Below are 20,476 nucleotides of genomic sequence, written 5' to 3'. Positions count from 1 at the left end.
AATACATTTCAGACACTTTAGAAGTTCTGGCAAATCGCCTGATGAAAGCTGGATGAGTAATCACCAGCGAAACGTCGTACTCGAATTGTAAATGCTGTGGGTTTACTCTCCAACACCGGTGTGCTGAAATAGTAACTAATTGGTAAGTTTTGTTTACGTGACACACCTTACTAATTGGCTGTGTCGGGTGACGTCCTTCATAATCAACTCGTGATTAAAACTGAACAATTTTCAACAAAACAATTTATTTTACCTGGTAAGGGCTCATTGAGATGTGCAGCTCTTTCAGAAGCGACCAGACAAATGATAACTCAACGAAATGGCTTCTCGCGTGGACAGCTATAGCAGCCAAATACTCGAAACTAATGTTTATACTCGAAACGCATTCCGAATGACCGTGGTGTGTAGTCGTAGTTAATGCACGCCGCCTGCTTCACAGCGGACTTTGAAGATCCCCTCTGATGTCGTTCGCAAAATCAGGGCACATCGCGTTGCCGGCGTAATCGTCTAAATTCGCCAAGTTTCAAAAATCGCCCTTAAAATGACTCCCTTGGAATATCGAGAGCAGTCGTAGCACCCCCCCCCACTACCGGCAGGCTAATGACCAGGTTCTGAGGCGCCTTGTGACGGCACAGTGACCGCTGCCACTGGGGGGGGGGGGTTCCCCTTTCAGACGTGTTGAGGTGAGATGTGAATACCTCTGAGACGCCCCAACATATATATAGGAGGATATTCTATCAAAAACAAATGATGATCATCGTTTGTGTCCATGTTGTCCCCGCCGTTCTCAATCGTGGTTGCATACTAATAAAATAACCCGGTGTCGGACATACGAGGACAACGTTTATCATCCACGCTGGCGGATCGATCATGCGATCACTTTCGTGTTCGACTTACAGCATTGAATGTTTTGAGACTTGCGCTTAATGCAAAGCTGTACGTCTTTCGCTCTTCATGCAGGTCTACTGATCTCCATGTAATCCTGTTTACATCTGTGGCGGGTCTCTGAGTCTCTAGATCTCTAAGTCCATGTAAATAGACTGCTGGTTTATTTAATGGGCTCTTACCGGGTATAAATAAAAACTACTTATTTGGTGACGCTGCTGCGTTGGCAGAAGTGCATTAATTAAAAAAACTCAACACAATCGGCAATAACACTGTAGTCCCTAAAAATGTAATAATAGCAATATAGATAAGACGTTTCCTCTGGCCTCTATGTAGCTGTGAAGAAGGACCATTTCCCAAGACGTCATCTTGTATATATTTTATTATTTTCAGTCCCACACAGTGTTAGTGACGAACGTGCCGAGTGCATTTTTGTGATTAGAAACAGCAAAGGTCATCGTGTCACTCCGGCTTGAATTTACCGCACACAGCCCCGCGGTCTGCGCTGATCGCGACAACGACAGCGCCGATCGCGACGGGGTCGTCCGCCTGCGCCGTGGCTCACGGGTCGTGCCGGTGGCCCGTGCCGAGTGGGTGCGCTTCGTCATCGGGTTACCGCCGCGTTGCTTCGCGTCAACGTTGACAGCTCGCGGTCACGTGGCCGCCTGTTTTTGGTGCGACGAGTTGGGCCGCTGCTGTTTTTCCGCGCGTCTGAATTCCTCCTGAATTCCTCCGCTGCTTCTAGGCAGGTGGCTGGCGGCGCCCATGAGCCCGCACGCCGCTCGCGATTATCAAGTTTGTAACGAATTTTTTCGATTTAAAGCTTTTGTGACTGCAGGGATTCATCTTCTTGGTTCTTTCGGTAAAGTCAAATTCTTTTGTCAAGGCTCTCTTCCTCCTCCCTCACAGCTTAAATAGACACTCCAAGCCTAAGACGTGTCATTTAGACTGTCTTATCGACAGACATGTTCTTCACCTGAGGACGGCTGCTTGCGTTGTGGCCGAAACGTCGTGAGAATTATTTTATTATGTTTTATTTTTATTATTTTATTACTTCCCTTCTACGTGACTTTACCGAAAGAACCAAGAAGAAGTTTGTAACGCTCACACGATGTGAATGTAAATAAATGAAATGTGAGGACGATGATGCCATACAAAAGCTATGGCGTATTTTGGAGAATTATTTTTTGCCAAGCACGAATGCACTCGTTAAATGAAGCACTCATTTAATGGAGTAATAGGCACTGTACTCTGTGAGAGTCTAATGTTCTACGTGTGAGTGTATGGTTCAATATGTGAATCTATCTTGTTGCGTTTTTCATTTTAACAATTTTTTGTCTGGACGTACAATATGTTTCTTTATTAAACTGGGCAGGGCGATATTTATCATAACGGGAAATACGATCAGTGGGTATTATTCCGTAGATGTGTGGTGGTGGTGGTGGTATCAGCGTGTCGCGGAAACCCTTCTGCAGTGTCAAGGCTAGGACTGCACCTGGACGGGGTGCAGATGTTCGCGCTTGGAATACAGTGACTGCTCTGTTTAGCTATTTGATTAACTTATTTTTAAATCCTTTATATTAAGTTCACTTGCGTGCTTGCGTGCTTGCTTGCTTGCTTAGGACCGTGCAAATCTTTTGGTCGTTTTTTAACCCACTTCCCGTGATCCAATCGAGCTGACATTTTCCACACAGACTCGTTGTGCGTAACAATTAATGTTCGTGAACATTTTATTCAAAATTTTACACTGTTTAGGGAAAGGAAAAAAAATTAATTACCAATTGCTTAATGGTGGCAGACAATCATCTGACCCATAGGTGGCAGCCATCTCAAGCCAGAGGACGAGAGGACTCTAGCCGCCACGCATATAAAGGATTTATAGTGAAAAACTTTCTTTTTACGGGTTAATTTTTTTATTTTACCAGATAAGGCCCCACTGAGCAATGTAGCTCGTTTTCAGAAGCAACGTGGCTATCGCAAATGATAGCTCAACTCGATGGCTTATCATGTGGAAATTTATAGCAGCCAAATACTCTAAAAGCACGTGCGTATTAACTATATTATTTGGGTCTTTCGGTAAAGCCACGTAGATATAAACATTTTTTTAGAATATGAATTCCTGCAGTCGCGAAAGCTTTAAGTCACATATTAACTATGATAATACTGCTGCGTGGCCGTTTGCTTCACTCACAGCGGTCTTTACAGATCCATTGACATAGTTCGCAAGAGTGGGTCATTGAGTGCCAGCTTCATGATCCAGATATGCCAAGTTTGAATATTTTGTGGACTGTAAATCACTCGTTTGGAATCTACAGGGCAGTAATCACCACCCTCTTCTGTGAAAACTTGGCAAAACCCTCCTGAGAAAAGAGGCATGAAACCCAAGGGAGGCTTTCGTGAGTAATCTCACGTAATAAAATTGCACAATTAAGTTGGCATTAAAGTTTCTATGCTATTTATCAAAACCACTCGGGAATTCATGGCGCGTGTTGCATTTTTCTGCCCCTGAATCTCGATTTTACTCGCTCGGTGTCAGAAGTAGAGGACAAATTCACTCTAGAAGAAGCAAAACCTTGTCCCGAGCGCTGAGCAGAACGGTAAGCTGACACGGCGGCACAGTTGACATGCCGGGGTGTAAATCATATCAGTGGTGGCTCTTGAGCGAGTGTACGATGGGGGGGGGGGGAAGTCTTCCTGGCGTTTCGCCGCTGAGTTGCAGCCATGCGTCCCTGGAAAATGAGATTTGGGTCTTCCCAATCGACGTCCTCACCCGCTCCTGGTGGGACGAGCGTAGTGCACGCTCCACAAGGCCGCCGGTCCAGTAGGAACGGCGAAGCCCTTCCCGTGTTTTGAGTGTGACACACCTCTTTCTGTCGGGTGCAACAGTGAAAGCTCACGGGGATTTCCTGCTCAGATATCCCCTCGTGTGTGATTAGCCCGTTACTCCAAAAACTGCTATTAACGTTAACTATTTACATGCCAATTTTAAAACTCGGTCATCATAAATGTTTTTTTTTAGTTCTCATCAGGCCCCCATGGTATAAACAGGTGCCGTCTCCAGCTTTTATGATCCCCCGTGTTTCTCTCCCTCCATATACCGTATGTGCTGTGAAGAAGGATTATTGCCTGAAACGTCTATTTATATATTTTTTCTTTTAAGGCCACGCAGTGTTATTGACGGATGTGTTAAGGTTTTGTTGGTTTGTCCTAATGTGAGGAGAACGTATTTTTTTTAAACTGCTTGTTGTTGTGTTTAGTTTATTGTCCTTCCCCCGATTATCATGGTTGGCTACATATGGTGCAAAAGAGGACACTTGAAGGGATGTCGGAGGTAGCTCTCCGATATCCGCTACTGTGGGCCGTTCTCTAGCACCAAGTTTTACTCATCTCATGGCGCGACGTCGACAGCACAATCGGGATAACGCTGGGGAAAGACACAACGTGTTGATGTGTGGAATAATCTTGCAAAAGCCTGGCTTTTGTAACGGATGGACAGAACTAACACATAAACCCGTTCACTCTTGCTTGGAAAGCATGATGTGCTGCTTGAATGAGCATCGAGATGCATTGATGCTCATCTCTCGTTTACAGTCCTACAGAGCCAGTGGTGGAAGTTCCTCATTCCTATTGACTTCCCCACACAGTGGTATTCACTTTGTCGACCCTGGAAAGGTGATGGGCTGAGTCAACCCCTAAACCCTGTGTATTTGGAGTTTGCGTGTATCTCTCCCCGTGGTGCCGTGAATTTTTCTCCAGGTCCTCCGGTTTTTCTCTCCACATTTAGAAACATGCGTTTAGATTTTTTGGCTGTTATAATTTTCCACATGATAAGCCACATTTTTGAGCTATCATTTGTGGCTAGGTCGCTTCTGAAAAAGAGCTGTATGCTCAGTGGGCCTTTCCTGATAAGATAAACATAGTTTATACACTGTGGGTGTGATTTATTTGTTTATTAGCTGCGTACTGGGCCTTGGTCATAGAGGCTCATACACGTAACTATATATAGAGACCCACGGACTTACAGAGAGAACCATAGCCTTACATAGTGTCCCATGGATCCGCATAGAGAACCATAGATTTGCAATGTTTAATTGTGACCGCATCTCAAGACTCTCCATCAAAACCGTGAGCATGTTTATTTTATCGAGAGAGAGGCAGTCAGTCACAGCCAGAGGAGTAAGAGGAAGGTTTTGAGCCTTGAATTGAACAGAGACGGGGAGTCGACAGCACAGATGACTGGAGGAAGGCAGTTCGAGACTTTGGGAGCAACAGAGGACAATGAGCGACCACCCCACTGAGCGTTGGTTGACTCTGGGCTTCCACAGTAAGCCTTGGTTGCTGGAGCAGAGAGAGTGCATGGAGGGGAGGCGAGTGAGATAAGATGAGAGACGTAGGAGAGTGTGGAGGGGAGTACAGTGAGATGAGGGGAGAAATAGGAGAGTGAGTTGAGGGGAGTAGAGTGAGGTGAGAGAAGGGAGGTAGGAGAATGCATGGAGGGGAGTAGAGTGATATGGGAGGTAGGAGAGTGCGTGGAGGGGAGTAGAGTGAGGTGAGAGGGAGAGTGAGTCCACAGAAGTTCTTGAAGATGGTGATCGTGATCCTGCTTTCAATCATCTGAACCCCTTGTCCGTTTACTCACTTGCAGATCTGCTTCCTGCTCTTCACCACGCTCTACATTGTCTCCTACGTCACCATCACGAGATACAAGAAGAAGGCGGACTTCATATCAGGTGCCCCCTGAGCTCCATTATCTGCGTCAACAACGGAGTGGCTCTGGTGGATTACCGGTCTCTCCTCTGGACGCGCCCTCCGGGAGATGTACACAGCGGTGTTCCCTCGTGATTCGTGAACTTGCTATCCGCGATTTTGGCTTTCCGCGAATCACATCTGGAACTCTACATGACTGCATCGAGAGAGAGCAAGTGATGAGAGCAAGTGATGAGAGAGAATGTAATGAGATAACATGATGAGATAACGTGATTAGAAAGATAGAGAGAACTTCTCGAAGCTTTATAAGCATCTGCAGATGTTGCGCGTACAATATTCATAGGCCAATATCATTGTTGTCCTTCCCCGCACCTCCGATTAGCACGGTTGGCTATGTACGGTGCGAAAGAAGTTCTACATACATACATACATTATCCGCAACATTTTTTATTCACGATGATCATGAATAATGAGGGAATACTAATGTAGTGCGGCTCTACAGCAGAGCAGTGGCTATAACTAACCAGCCTTCTGTTCGGCTGATGTTGATATGGAGCAACAACCACAATTTCACATTTAAACGGTTGAGCCAGATGATTGCGTCAGGAGTACTGCATCACTGCTGCATCACTGCTGCATCGCTGCTGTGATTATGCCTTCTTCTACAAGTTAATTTATAGATCTCTGTATGAGTCTAATGTTCTCTATGTGAGTGTATGGTTCTACATGTGAATCTATAGATCTCTGTACGAGTCTAATGTTCTCTGTGTGAGTGTATGGTTCTACATGTGAATCTATAGATCTCTGTATGAGTCTAATGTTCTCTGTGTGAGTGTATGGTTCTACATGTCAATCTATAAATCTCTGTATGAGTCTAATGTTCTCTGTGTGAGTGTATGGTTCTACATGTGAATCTATAGATCTCTGTATGAGTCTAATGTTAACTGTGTGAGTATATGGTTCTGCATGTGAATCTATAGATCTCTGTGAGTGTAATGTTCTCTGTGTGTATGGGTCTCGTGTGAATTTATAGAGCTCTGTGAGTCTATGGGTCTCCATATGAGTCTGTGGGTCTCGGTGTGAATTTATAGACCTCTTCTTGTGAATTAGCCATTGAGTCCTGTCAGGTTCCATGGTATGTTCGGGGGTGAATACAGTCGCACACCACCAGAGTTTTTAAAATCCTGTTTGTCCCCTGCCTGTGGGGCATGTACATTCCTGTTGAGGCTCTTATCGCTGCCAGGTGTGGGTAACAACCCACACCTTGGGACGTGGTAGTGGTTCGCGTAGATGTGTGATGCTTCCAAACGTGCTGGGTTTCACGGCAGCCATAAGATGGTAATACAACTGTTCGGTTTGTGAACCCATCTGTGTGGACATTTAGCGTAATTCCCCTCCTATCTTGGTTTTTTTGGGGCACTGCGGTTCCATCCCATGCGCGAAACCTACGTAATAAGAATAATAATAAGAATGCAATTTGTAATGCGCCACACAATGTCACGGACATCACTTCTGACCCGCCCTATATTGGACATCTGTAAAAAAGAGATTTGAAGCTTATCGGATTCCTCCAGTACAAATACATATTCTGACTGATTTATAAATGACCGTAACTATGGAGCCAGGTGAAAGAAGGTGTGGGGCCTTTAAGATAGAGGTATGCATGTATGTATGTTGAACTTCTTTTGCACTGTACGTAGCCAACCGTGCTATTCGGGGGTGCAGGGAAGGATAACACATTAAAGACAAAGCCAGTTCTAAATAAATGAGTTTTTAAACTAGGTGATTTAAAAGTACATATCTCCAGTGGCTTCCTAATATCAGAAGGAAGAGCGTTCCAGACGGCCGCAGAAGTGCATCTGAAAGCGCGCATTGCAGTGACCGTCTTTGTTCGATGGCTAGCCAAAAGCCGCTCGAGTCTAAGTGTCTCAAAAAGTCAGTGGCAGTCCCGGTCCTCAGTGTAGACATTTATTATGTTCTGAAAATATCTTGAGACTCACTCAGTAAGGCTTTGCCAAGTTAACAAATAACATTTCTAATACAATCTTGATTTAAAGCTTTCGTGACTCTTTGGTTCTTTCGGTAAAGTCACGTAGATATTAAAAAGTAATAGATCGCGACGTTTCAATAGCAACACAAGCAACCGTCATCAGGTGAAACAAACACAGCAGGAGATCTGCTGACGTAGGAGAAAGAGCTGCTGCTATTACAGTGGAAATCGCATGGGGGGGGGGGGGGTGGCGATTAATTAAACGTTCACTCTTACAATAGACCCCCAGACCTGTGCTTAAAGTTTCGCATTCGAATAGGAAACACCATTCACACAGCGCTTATTTTTCCAGCTGCCAAACCAATGAATTACGTTCACGTGACGGAACACGTGCAATGACTTGAGGAGCTGTGCCAGAACCTTCTCTGCGTTTTCTTTGCTCGCCTGGCCTCAACATCGGGCTTGCTTGCGATAAACAGCCATAGATCAAATTTTAAGCTGGAGCACCCCCACCGAGAGTGCATAAGCAGATGGGTGGACTGCGTTTGCAAGTATTTGTCAACGCGCGTGTCGATTTCGCTTGCCAAGCCCCGGCGGTAATTGCCGGAGAAGCTCTCGGCACGCGAGCGACGAGACGTATGCCCTTCCTGGTCCTTGTTGCTGGCACCTGCAAACGTCAACAGCCAACCCAACGTGGTCGCCACTGCCATCACCATCACCACCTGAATCTGGGAATCACGGCCGCGGGAGACAAATACTCTAAACCCGAGAGAAACTCGCATTACCACTTTTTGCACGGTGGTGGTGGGACATGTGTGCTTACGATGCAAGTCTGCACACATTCTTTAAATAACAAAATAATTTACATTTTGCCGTAATTTTATCCCGATTGTGCGATCTATCAAACTAAACTATAAACTATTTTTAAATCCTTTATATTAAGTTCACTTGCTTGCTTGCTTGCGCGCTTACGACCGTGCAAATCTTTCGGTCGTTTTTTTACCCACTTCCCGTGATCCAATCGAGCTGACATTTTGCACACAGACTCGTTGTGTGTGACAATTTATTTTCGTGAAAATTTTTTCTCCAAAATTTTACACTTTTTAGGAAAAAATAAATTATATTTAATTACCAATTGCTTAATGGGGGCAGGCAATCATCTGACCATAGGTGGCAGCCATCTCAAGCCAGAGGACGAGAGGACTCTAGCCGCCACGCATATAAAGGATTTATAGTGAAAAACTTTGTTTTTACGGGTTAATTTTTTATTTTATCAGGTAAGGCCTACTGAGCTATATAAAAAATTTCAGAAGCGACCTGTGGAGGGAAAAAGTGGAGGTCCCGGAGAAAAATCCATGAGACCACGGGGAGAGAGACATGCAAACTCCAAATATACAGCAGCAGGCGCCAGGGTTGGGATCGAACCCACGACCTCCTGTATACTAGGCGAGGTAGTTAACATCTCCGAGCCAATGCGGCGCCACCGTAACGACGGGAGGCTGCCCGCAGGATGGGAGAGCGTTGCCGGTCCGCGTCATCATCGGCGCTGTCAACAAAAAACCAACGACTCCTTGGTGCTCCTTAACTAAATACTCTCAACGGAGAGAAACTCGCGTTTCCACTTGTTGTTTGGTGGTGGTGGCGGTGGGACGTGTGTGCTTGCGATGCAAGTCTGCACAGATTGTTTACATAATTAGTTGGTGTTTTTCTGCAAATTTGATACCCGATTATGCTATTATCAGTCGCAACTCTCACAGAGCAGTGCGACCCTTCGTGTAGGAGGATGATCCGCCGAACCGAACACCGTGAAGCTACCCCTGAGATCCCTTTAAGTCGAGAACTCTGATCCACACGCAGTAGGGGGCAGCACTTTCCCCCTCGCTCTGCTTACGAGAGTAATGTTCGCCACGTGACAATTCCCATTGATCATTATTTTCTCAGGACTGGCATTTAGGTGTTTTCTCTGCAGTGGTGGGTGACTGGGCCTAGACCAGGGGTCGGCAACCTGCGGCTCCGGAGCCGCATGCGGCTCTTTACGGGCTGCTTCTTGACGATATGTACAGTATGTACTCAGATGCATTGCGGCTCTTGAAATACTGAATTTTGTACCGAATTGGAAAGAAATGGCTCTTCTTGTTATTTTGGTTGCCGACCCCTGGCCTAGACCATCAACTCACTGCACTAATCAGGTTGTCTGAAGTTGAGGCCGGGATCTCAGCGGAGCCAACTTGGCACTCTGCACCATGTTCTTGTGAACGCGCGTGATAAGGGGTTCTTCCAAACACGTTATTACCGTTTTTCCCCCCGAGTCCCTTTAAAACTCCGTTTCAGCTTCACCATTAATCTCACTTGCTTGTCTGATGGTGTTATTTTTTATTGAACTTCGGTTGTACAATACTCACAAATGTGTCCTTGTAAAGTTGCTAAATTTACTATCTGACCGGGCGAATGGTCTGTCTAACCTTCAGGCCAAATCTTGCCCCACGTTACCTTTTAGCACATAAAGTCAGTGCCACGGCAGACAATCTGTCCTGCATCCACTCGAACTTGCTTGCCCTCAAAGGTTTTTCAGGGCAGTGGTGACTATGCTCCTGGCCTGTAATCTAGCACCGTGGAGGCAGCGAGGGTTGGCGGATCAACGCACGAATGTCTTCAAACTCCCTTCCTGTGGACGTTGCCAGGAGAAGTCTGGTACAGAAAATGTGGACTCCACCTGTTCCATCTCTGGTATAAAGTGTTACCCCCTCACATGTGTGAGTGGAAGAGGTGGGACAAAGTCATTGTTATGCAAGTCCAAGTCGAGTTGCAAGTCTTTGTACATTTTGCCGAGTCGAGTCTGAAGTCATCAAATTCATGACTCGAGTCTGACTCGAGTCCAAGTCACATGACTCGAGTCCACACCTCAGAGGTGGGACAAAGTCATTGTTATGCAAGTCCAAGTCGAGTTGCAAGTCTTTGTACATTTTGCCGAGTCGAGTCTGAAGTCATCAAATTCATGACTCGAGTCTGACTCGAGTCCAAGTCACATGACTCGAGTCCACACCTCTGGTGAGTGGTATATGGGTGCTCTGGTTTTCTTCCCCTTTGTAAACTCACTAATTAGCTGATAACACCGTCATATATAGAGGGCCGCAGAACTTGGGGGGGCAATTTTCTGTCGGCTCACAATCATGTGGCTGCTGTCTGTGGTTCCTCCTCATTCCTCTGAATCGTCCTCTTTCTCTCTTTGAGGGCGAGCAACTATTGTGTGGTAGCACGTTACAAGTTTAAATAATTATTAATAAGTTTAAACAATTATTAATAATAGTAGAATATTTCGTGATTTGTACTGGGCTCTAGTCAAATAAAAAAAACAATTTTAAAAATAGCCGTAGAATACTACTTTGAACGAAACGAGTTGCTAAGCGAGCAGCAAGCCGTTTCAGTCATCCATTCATCGGCTACAAAAATTTCTTACGCTCCAGATACGTGCGGCGAATTGTGAACGTCTGCCATCCTATTGTAGAGAACTGGCTCCCACCATGACAATGTGGTCACTTTTGGTGGGAAAGAAAAACTCACAAACGCCGCTCCTCTCTTTCCCCAGCAATTCGCTGAATTGTAGAAAATGATATCTTGAGAATCTTTTTTTTGTGACATCGCGGCAAATGGCAGCGCCTTTCCAGTGGCTGTAAGAGTGACCTTAACCCCATCGTGCAATGCACGACCCTGAAATAAAAACTGGAAGAATCGACAAATCGTCATCACCCTGCTAATTGGTCACCCCATCGCTTGGTTGAGCAGAGTCGTGGTTTGATCATTGAGCTTTACCATTGTCCATTGTGCTCGTATCCTATGACCGCATCACGCGGAATGCACCCGATCTCGTCGGATCTCGGAAGCCGAGCAGGTTTAAGGCAGGGCAATGTTGCATGGGGTGACAACTGTCCATTAAATGGGTGTTATAGGTTTTATTTCAGCACAGGTTAAATCCATTGGGTATAAATGCAATTTTTATTCGATAGTGACCTGGGTACAGATACCTGGTTACAGCAAAACAATAACGAGAACAAAGCAATCCACAAACGACTGTACAGGGTGACGTTCCAGTGCAAACCGTACAAGGCTGGTAGCACGCATCGCATACAAACCCCCCATTAAGATTTCACAGCAGAGCGATTAATTTCACCAATGTCACAGGCGGCTGCTGTGCTGTTGGTAGCAGGGGGGCAATGCAGAAATACGCTCCAACATCTCTGCTCCTCCACATCCACCAAACAGCACTGACCGGTGTGGTGAAGTATGGTAAAACGACCCCCCACCGACGACTCTCATCCAGCAGCGGATTGACACGATGGGCCCTGTTTGTGTACACGTAGAAAAGAGTTTGTAAGCCACGTGTAAATGTTTTGAGTGGATGGCGAAGGGCGACTGAGAGTTTGTATTGTTAGGTTCCTCGCCTGCGGCGGATCTGCGTGGCGAGCGATGAGAGGGCAGGGAATGATGGGACTGTGTCGAGCACGTGCACGGACTCGCACGCCCTCCCACGTCCTCCCACAGGCCACCCACAGCCCCCCCACAGGCCCCCCACAGGCCCCCCACAGCCCCCCCACAGGCCCCCCTGGGTTCGGTGTGGGCTCTGGCAGCAACGGGGATTGAAGTGAAAAGCATTACTAGCGACAACCTAAACAGCATGCAAACAATTGTGACAAATTGATTGGTTGGCGCTGCTGCTGCTGCGTTGACAGTGGTGCAAGAGCAACAAATAACAACAAATCTCAACAGAATCAGGATATTTATTTATAGTGGAGGAATCCGATGAACTCTATGAAGCTCTTTTTCACAGATGTCCAGTCGGGGCATGGGGTGACAACGTTACAACAACAAATAATACAAAAACACAATCGGAATGCAAAGTACAGTATAGGAAAGGTAAACAAATGACCCTCACTGAAAAACATTGGGAGAAACCCAAGAAACCGAGACGCATAAACCCAAGAAACCCAAATGAGTACCTGGTGCGTTGTGTTAAACATCAGCATTGGAACAGACGTGCTGCTGACCATCACCCCCGCTCGTGTGCCTTGCTGGCCGGCCTTAGGGGCTCGTAACAGCACTTGCCCCAACAGTCTGTGAAAGGCTATCAGGGGATCTTTGTGTTTGTGTGTGTGTTGATGGTCATTTCCAGCAGCAGTTTCTCAACTGCAGTCCTTGCAAACCCCCTACAGCCGTCCTGGCGGCGGTGGCTACGCTGTGCGTGGCCTATAATCCGGCACTGTGGAGGCAGCGAGGGTTAATGGCTCGCGAACCAACGTTGTGAAATCCCCTTGCCATGGGCATCGAAGAGGTGCCCATACCCTGGCTTGCCAGGGGAAGGCCGGTACAGCAAGCATGTGGGCTACACATAGTGTAGCATGTGGGCTACATAGTGTAGCATGTGGGCTACATAGTGTAGCCCACATGCTCCATCTATTTGGGATAGAGTGTTGCTCCCAAATGTAAAAAAGTAATCGAGTGGCAGAAAACAATATATATAGAGGACCGTAGAGCTTGGAGCGGGAATTTGTCATCGGCTCACTGCCTGGCTACTGCCATTTCACTTGTCTGTGGTTACTTCGCATGCCTCTGAGTCCTCCTCTGTGTGGCGGTGACGCAGTGTTACGAAATGAAATTAGTATTATTCAAATCTGTAAACGATGAGATCATCCATCGCAACAGAAAAATTAAGCGCAGGCCGGCAAACAAGAAGATTCTATGGCACACAAATGCAGACTGGGTGTTCAATAAGCTCTCAGCCTTATCACGTTTAGTTTTATATAGCAGCGTCGTTCATGCAAATTGCATCTCGCAATCGCCGAGAAACCACAGGAGAACCAGGCAGAGAAGCTGGTGCTTCCAAGGTGCTTTCAGTCCTCTACATATTGAGACGTTTTGAGCCGTTAAATGAGTGTTCATATATGTCGGAGGAAACCGGAGCACCCAGAGAAAACCCACATGTGTGAGGGGGCAACACTCAATCTCATACAAATGGGACAAACGGAGATTTGTCTGCACTTTGCTGTACCGCAATTAGATCGTTTGACTGCTATAAATGTCCACGTGATAAGCCACTTCGTTGAAGTTAGCATATGTGGTTCGGTCGCTCCTGAAAAATAACTAATAGCTCAGTGGGCTTTACCTGGTGAAATAAACAAAGTTCACTTTGAGTTTATAGTGATTTGCTTTCCTATTCCATACTTTTCACTCCTATCGTTTTTTTGTATTGAGACTTGCTGACGCACCCAAACTGGACATCTATGAAAAGAACTTCATAGCTCATCGTATTTCTCCAGAATAAATAAAGATTCTGATTGTGATTCTTCCGGCAAGCCAGGATGGCACCTCCTCTGTGCCCACGGGAAGGGAGTTAGTTTCCCAACATTTGTACAACCCACCAACCCTCGTTGCTTCCACAGTGCTAGATTTCAGGCTTGCGCCACCACCGCCATGGCCTTAAGCATTTATTTCAAAACTACTAGTTCCTGAAGAACTGCATTGTGGTCATCTTGTCTTTATTGGTCACGTTTGCTCAGTGTGATGACGACTCAAGATCACTGTTAGTATTGCATAACACTTTGTGTGTTGTTGAAACTTTACCTAATTATGGATCTTTCATGATCTTATCCTTGAGCTCTATTAGCCAATGATTTTATTTTTGTGAACGTTATTGTGAAGTACCCGGGTTGCTCCTCGTGAAGTGTGCTCTATTAAGCAAACTGTATCAATAATAATGATAATTGTTAGTAATTTAGTACGTATATTCATGCCATTTTTGCTATGATAGTGATACAGAGTTGTTTTTGACGGAGCCGTCCTCCTTTCCGCCGGTCCGTCTCAGAACGCTTTACACACCATAACATCGCTTCCCATCTCAACACATTTGTATGCATATATGTTGAACTTCTTTCACACCCTACGTAGCCAACCGTGCTAATGAGGTTTGAGAGCGCACCCCCCAGTGGTAGCTGTCCCTGTGCGGCACCAAGTGACTCAGCACCTGGCTTGCAAGCAGACATTAGTCTGCCAGTAGAGGTAGTGCGATGATTGGCAATGTGTGTACAATTCTAATTCCGTGATTTGCGGCTTAATTTTTTTCGAATTTGACAGATCTGGACCGCGACACAGGCACACGATGGCCTACTCGTTCTGTACCGCTTCACGGAATCTTAAATGTCCACGGTGAAGCAGACGGCGCGTACATTACGGTTAATACACCCGCAGTATTAACCAGGGAGGCCTGCCGATATTGAACCGCGAACCTCTGCGACAAAGCGGCGAACCTCTGCGACAAAGCGGCGAACCCGCTGTGCCACGTCAGCGCAGTGCGTTAGGCCGTTGCACTCTCCGCGTGCACCTGGTAGTTGGTAATCATGGAAAGGCTGCAGTCTGGTGAGTCTTGAAGTTGCGGAGGATGATGGTCTTAACCCTACGTGTGTTCGTGTTTTGCCAGATGATGACGAAGATGCCATGGTTAACAGAATATCGTAAGTTTCGCACTTATGCATCGCATTCACACTTGATGTTAACAACTCGTGCACGGCAGCTTGTCCCTCTGTGTGTGTGTGTCTAATGTGTGTTTGTGGGGAGCGGCAGTACAGTGTCATTAGCACGCTGTGTTCCGAACCCGGCGAAGCGACTTCGATACCCGCTTATGGCTAACACCAGTGACGATTATCTGAACTGGTCGTGGGGCCTCCCCTAGGTCGACTCGGCCTCAAATAAGCACCTGGTACGATGTGTAAACAACGCCACTGGGAAGACAAAGGTGCACGCTAACAGCACTTTCCCAAACAGTCTGTTCAGGCAACATGAAGGACCTTTATTTTTGTTTGTGTGTTGTACGCGTGTGCTGTGTGCTTTGCATGTATGTGTGTTGCATGTATGTGGGCTGCTCGTGTGTTGTGCGCACGCGGAGTGTGTCTTACGTATGCCGCCAACGCGCCTTCGGCATGTCACGCCGTCTCAGACTGCACCTAGCATGGCACAAGCACCGTGGTGACGTTACCGTCGCTCAACGACGAACGGCGTTTGTTGTTGTTGTTGTCGCTGTGCCCGCGTGCATCCCTGCGTTGGCGCAGGCTGTGGCTCTGCACGTTTACGCTCGCCATGTCGCTGGGCGCGGTGCTGCTGCTGCCCTTCTCCATCGTCAGCAACGAGGTCCTGCTCTCCTTCCCGCAGAGCTACTACATGCAGTGGCTCAACGGCTCGCTCATCCACGGTGAGCGCAAGCCGCCCCCCCCCCCCCCCCCCCCTCACGGCGTGGTGCGACGCCATGCGGAGGTTGTGGCCCGACGGGGAGAGATTCCTAAAGGAAGACGATGGTGGTGGCTGTCACGGAGACGACGATGGTGATGATGATGGTGATGATTGTGGTGATGATTGTGGTGATGATGATTATCTTGGCTGTTGATGATGATAATGAGGAGCGTGATGTTGACTCTGATCATGGTGTTGCAGATAATGATGACGATGATGGTAACGGTGATAATGGTGGCGGAGGTTGTGTTGGTTGTGTAGCGGCTGCGCTACGAACCCTGCGACCTGAGTTCGATTCCTGCTCACGGCCAACACCAGTGACGATTATTTGAACTGGTCCTTGGCCTCCCCTTGGTCGACTCAACACCAAATATGAGTACCTGGTGTGGTTGGGGAGACGAAGGCGGCCGGGCGTGGTGCTGGCCACTCACCCCCTCGTGTGCCGTGTTGGCCTTCATAGATGCTCGCTAATAGCACTTGACCCCACTGTCTGTGAAGGCTATACGGGGGATCTTTGTTTCTGGTGTATGTTGGAGTAGACATTAGTAGTTATGGGAGTGATGTTGGTTGTCGCTGTGCCGTGACGGGCGACGATCTGCGTGTTGACCATCGTGTGCATTATGGTGATCCTCAGGGCTGTGGAATCTGATCTTCCTCTTCTCCAACCTCTCGCTGGTCTTCCTCATGCCCTTCGCTTACTTCTTCACGGAGTCCGAGGGGTTTTCCGGCTCACGGAAGGTGAGCTGCAGACTCCCACTCCGCTCCTCCTGCACTGCGAAGTCAAAGGTCCCCGTGTCAGCCTAATGTCAGCGTGTAACACCGTGCCAGCCACCGCCGTTGCACAGCGTTCGCTCGCTCGCTCTCGTAGAGAGGAAGGACGACCCGCAGGTGGCAGGAGGAGGAACCACAGGCGAGTGGTAGCAGCCATGCGGTGAGCCGGTGCCAACAATTGCCCAAGTTCAGCGGCGTTCTCAGGCAATTCATGAGCGTTTGCATGTGGAAAGGAAACTGGAGCACCCAGAAAAAACCCACGCATGTGAGAGGGGGCAACACTCTATCCCATACAGATGGAACAGGTGGAGTCCACATTTTTTTTGTACCGCCTTCTCCTGCCAAGCCACGCCCACGGGAGGGAGTTTTACAACAATTGTGTGATCCACCAACCATCGCTTAGAGGCCAAGTACATAGCCAACACCTTCCGGTTAGGGCAAGTACTGCCATTAGCACGGTTAGCTATGTATGGTGTGAAAGAAGAAGGAAGTTGAACATACATACATGTGCACATATGAACATTGGCATGGCACACAGGAGGGTATTGAGGACAGCATCACAGCCAGCCACCTTTTTTTCTCCAGCGCTGACGTTCTATACGCACCGCACCAGGTGTTGTTTTTAAACATTGCTAGGAATGAAACCTGGGTCGCTAGCTTCGTACTGCAGTGTGCTAACCACTACCAACCAATGACAAACACACACACACGGGCGCCCTTCCCGTCTATTCCAGGGTCCCTCCCTGTATCACTCGGTCCCACATGTCCGTCAGTAACTAAGCTATTTGCATGATCTGGGTGTAGTTTGACCGTAGTCGCATGTTTCCTCAAGTGAAGGCAAATGGAGAGCCCATGGAGACGTGAGTGTCTTCGAGACAGGGCCAGTCTAGGTTTCAAAAGCGTTGTGGTCAACGTGGACAGAAACGCATTGCTGGGCCATGCTGCTGCTGCCGCTTTGGTGCGGTGCACAGTCGGCAACAACTCAACACGTTGCTCAATAGCGCTGCAGCAAAAAGGATTTCATTTATTATTTGAGGTGACGTTTTGGTAATTTCCCTTCATAGGAAAGAGACGGGAAAGGCCATGACCCAAGATGTAGCCGATTTATATATTTCCTTTTAGGTCATTGTTATTGTCGAATGTATCTCGATTTTGTTAATTATTGACCCATCTTCATCTTCAATGGCATCGCTTCAGGCAATGTCCCTTCTTTCATGTGCTATGAAGAAGGGCTATTGCTCAAAACGTCTACTGTAACATTTTTTTTTTCCTTTTAAGGCCACGGTGTTATTGATTCGAGCCGTGTTGAGTGTTGTTAACCATACAGGGTGGATTATCAAGCCGTGCGGGAAACCTGAATTGAATACAAATTCGCAAAAGTCGTGCGTATGCACAGATTATGTAATGCTTCCCAACACGCGTTTGTCCTGAGGATTATGTAATTAGTTGTCATCATTAACGCTGGGTGGTGGCACTGGGTGTGTTGACTCGGTGGATAGCGTGCTTCCGCTATGAACCCAGAAAAACCGAGTTGGATTCTCGGCCCGTGGCTAACATCAGGATATAAACATGTGACCCAGCGGTGCCTCTCAAGTACCTGCCTGAATCAGTGTGTCTGACTACTAAGTTGATATCTGAACCGGTCCTATGCTGAGCACCCCACACACACCCGGCCCCCCAACCTCCCCACCCCCACCTCCTTTATCAACCAACTCTGATCAGCCTTAACAGACTGTTGGGGCAAGAGCTGTCAGCGAGTAGCACCTATGAAGGTCGGCACGCGATACGAGCGGGTGGGTAGACAGCCCCGCGCCCCGCCGTGGGTGCGTGTGCACGCTGTGTGATGTGTGCGTGTGATGTGTGTGTACTGTGGGGGGTGTGTGTGCTCTTTAAGGTGTTGTACAGGCTAACAGCACCTGCCCCTACAGTCTGTTAAAGGCTATTCACGGAGGATCCCCTTGCCTCTTGCTGCAGGGCATTGCGGCGAGGCTGTACGAGACGTTGGTGGTGCTGTTCCTGCTGTCGCTGCTTGTGGCTGGGATGGTGTGGGTGGCCTCGGCGCTCATCGACGACGACGCCGCCAGCAAGGAGTCTCTCTACGGTGCGACCGCAGCTTTTCCACGTGACTGAGACGCAGCGCGCATAGGCTTAGCGCTCGCTGTCCACGTGACACTTGGATTAAGGCCTTTCTGCGCTCGCTGCCCCGTTGGTTATGGGGGGCGGGGGGGGGGGCTTTGTTTGACCATACTGACACAGATAAGAGATATTGGCATTTGAATTGTATTGGTACAGAAGGATGCTGCATCTAAGAGTGACCCAATTTAGAAGTGAGAAAAAGGTTGCCCATAGAAGAAGACAACCTGATGATGATGATGATGCAAGATTTGATGAGAAGGAAGCTGGCACTATCTGGACACATGCATGATGGACAACAACGATCGTATTAAACGTGTGTAGTTGTTGGGAAAAATGGAAGGAGCTGGAAAGAGAGGAAGACCTAACAGAGAATGGTTTGATGACGACGTAAGAGATTGGTGCCATAAAGATGTGGCACTACTTGAGCATATTGGAACAAGACAGAGGAAAGTGGAAACAAATAACGAAATATTGCAGTGGACACCTACGGGTTATCTGCCCATGGATCATGGCGATGATGATGAAGATGAATTAGGGAGCAGATACACTTTGGATGGTGTAGGTTTGATCGTATTTCACCATGCTGGTCTGTGTGCGTCGATAACACTGGCCTTGAAAGGAAGAGTTTATAATCGAGTGAACGTTTTGAGCAATGACCCTTCCCATATGGGGAAGCCACTGGAGCTATGCACTTTTAAATCCCGATTGAAAACTCATTTCTGAGAACGGTATTCTTAGGTTTTTTCGGTAAAGTCACGTAGGTAAAAACATTAAAAAATAAAATAAAAATCACCACCTTCTCCAACCGTTATATAAACGGAGTGGTAGCTCCTGCAATCTCTCATTTACTTGATACAGCTGTCGTGGCTGTGACGGTACCACCTGAAGACGGACGCTTGTGTTGCCTCCGAAACGTCGTGATTTTTATTTTTTATTTTATTTTACTTTTTAATGTTTTTACCTACGTGGCTTTACCGAAAAAACCTAAGAATATGAATCATTGCAGTCACGAAAGCTTCAAATCTAGAATTCTTAGAACGGATTTTTGTGTTTAGTTTGTTGTCCTCCCGCACGTCCGATTAGCGCGGTTGGCTATGTAGAGTGCGAAAGAAGTTCAAGATACATACAAACATGGAAAGGGCAGAGAGATTGAGATGCACTGGATGGGAGGCATCGTTTACATTATCGATGATTTATACAAATAGGGAATAATAGATTCTCCAACGCATGTTGTTGTGCGTATATGATGAGCATGAGACTAATATCAATGCGTTGTGACAGTGTCAGCACCTCCTGATAAAGGAGTTGCTGATCCTGGGATAGGATGTGCTTCGAACGTCTCGGAAGAAATTAAATTTCTGTTGGCCCGCCGTTTCTACTTGAGTACGTGAATTAACAACACTATTGAATGCCATCTGTGCTTCACTATAATACAGATTCAGGGAATTATAGCTTGGTGTCATGGCTGGTCCACTCCACTTGCAATCCATCAGATGCCAGTCCGATGCTTCGGTGTGGCAGTTGAACAAAGTAGACCCAGCAGTATAAACCGCATACCACAGGTGGGGTAAAGTGTGGGTACTCCCAATCCCCTTCAGAGACGTCTGGCCAGCGTGGAAGAGTAGACCAAGATGCCCATCCACAGGAGGAAATTTCTCGAGCTCTCCCTAGTGGAGGCACCTTCCGCCAGCAGTGGCCTAAGAAAGGAATTAC

General features: G+C 47.3%; 1 protein-coding gene across 1 annotated transcript in view; it reads left to right on the top strand.

The window, feature by feature from the left end:
- LOC133358359 (protein LMBR1L-like) overlaps nt 1–20,476 on the top strand; it is a 52,744-nt gene that overhangs the window by 5,255 nt on the left and 27,013 nt on the right. Inside the window, exons 2-6 of the mRNA XM_061576656.1 lie at nt 5,531–5,615; nt 15,051–15,084; nt 15,679–15,818; nt 16,491–16,594; nt 18,602–18,728. Of these exons, the coding sequence (XP_061432640.1) occupies nt 5,531–5,615; nt 15,051–15,084; nt 15,679–15,818; nt 16,491–16,594; nt 18,602–18,728 (490 nt within the window). The remainder of the gene's footprint in view (nt 1–5,530; nt 5,616–15,050; nt 15,085–15,678; nt 15,819–16,490; nt 16,595–18,601; nt 18,729–20,476) is intronic.

Source organism: Lethenteron reissneri, chromosome 61, assembly GCF_015708825.2.
Source record: "Lethenteron reissneri isolate LAM-NWPU_2019-01 chromosome 61, ASM1570882v1, whole genome shotgun sequence".
Classification (NCBI taxonomy): domain Eukaryota; kingdom Metazoa; phylum Chordata; class Hyperoartia; order Petromyzontiformes; family Petromyzontidae; genus Lethenteron; species Lethenteron reissneri.
This window is presented reverse-complemented; position numbering and strand designations above follow the sequence as displayed.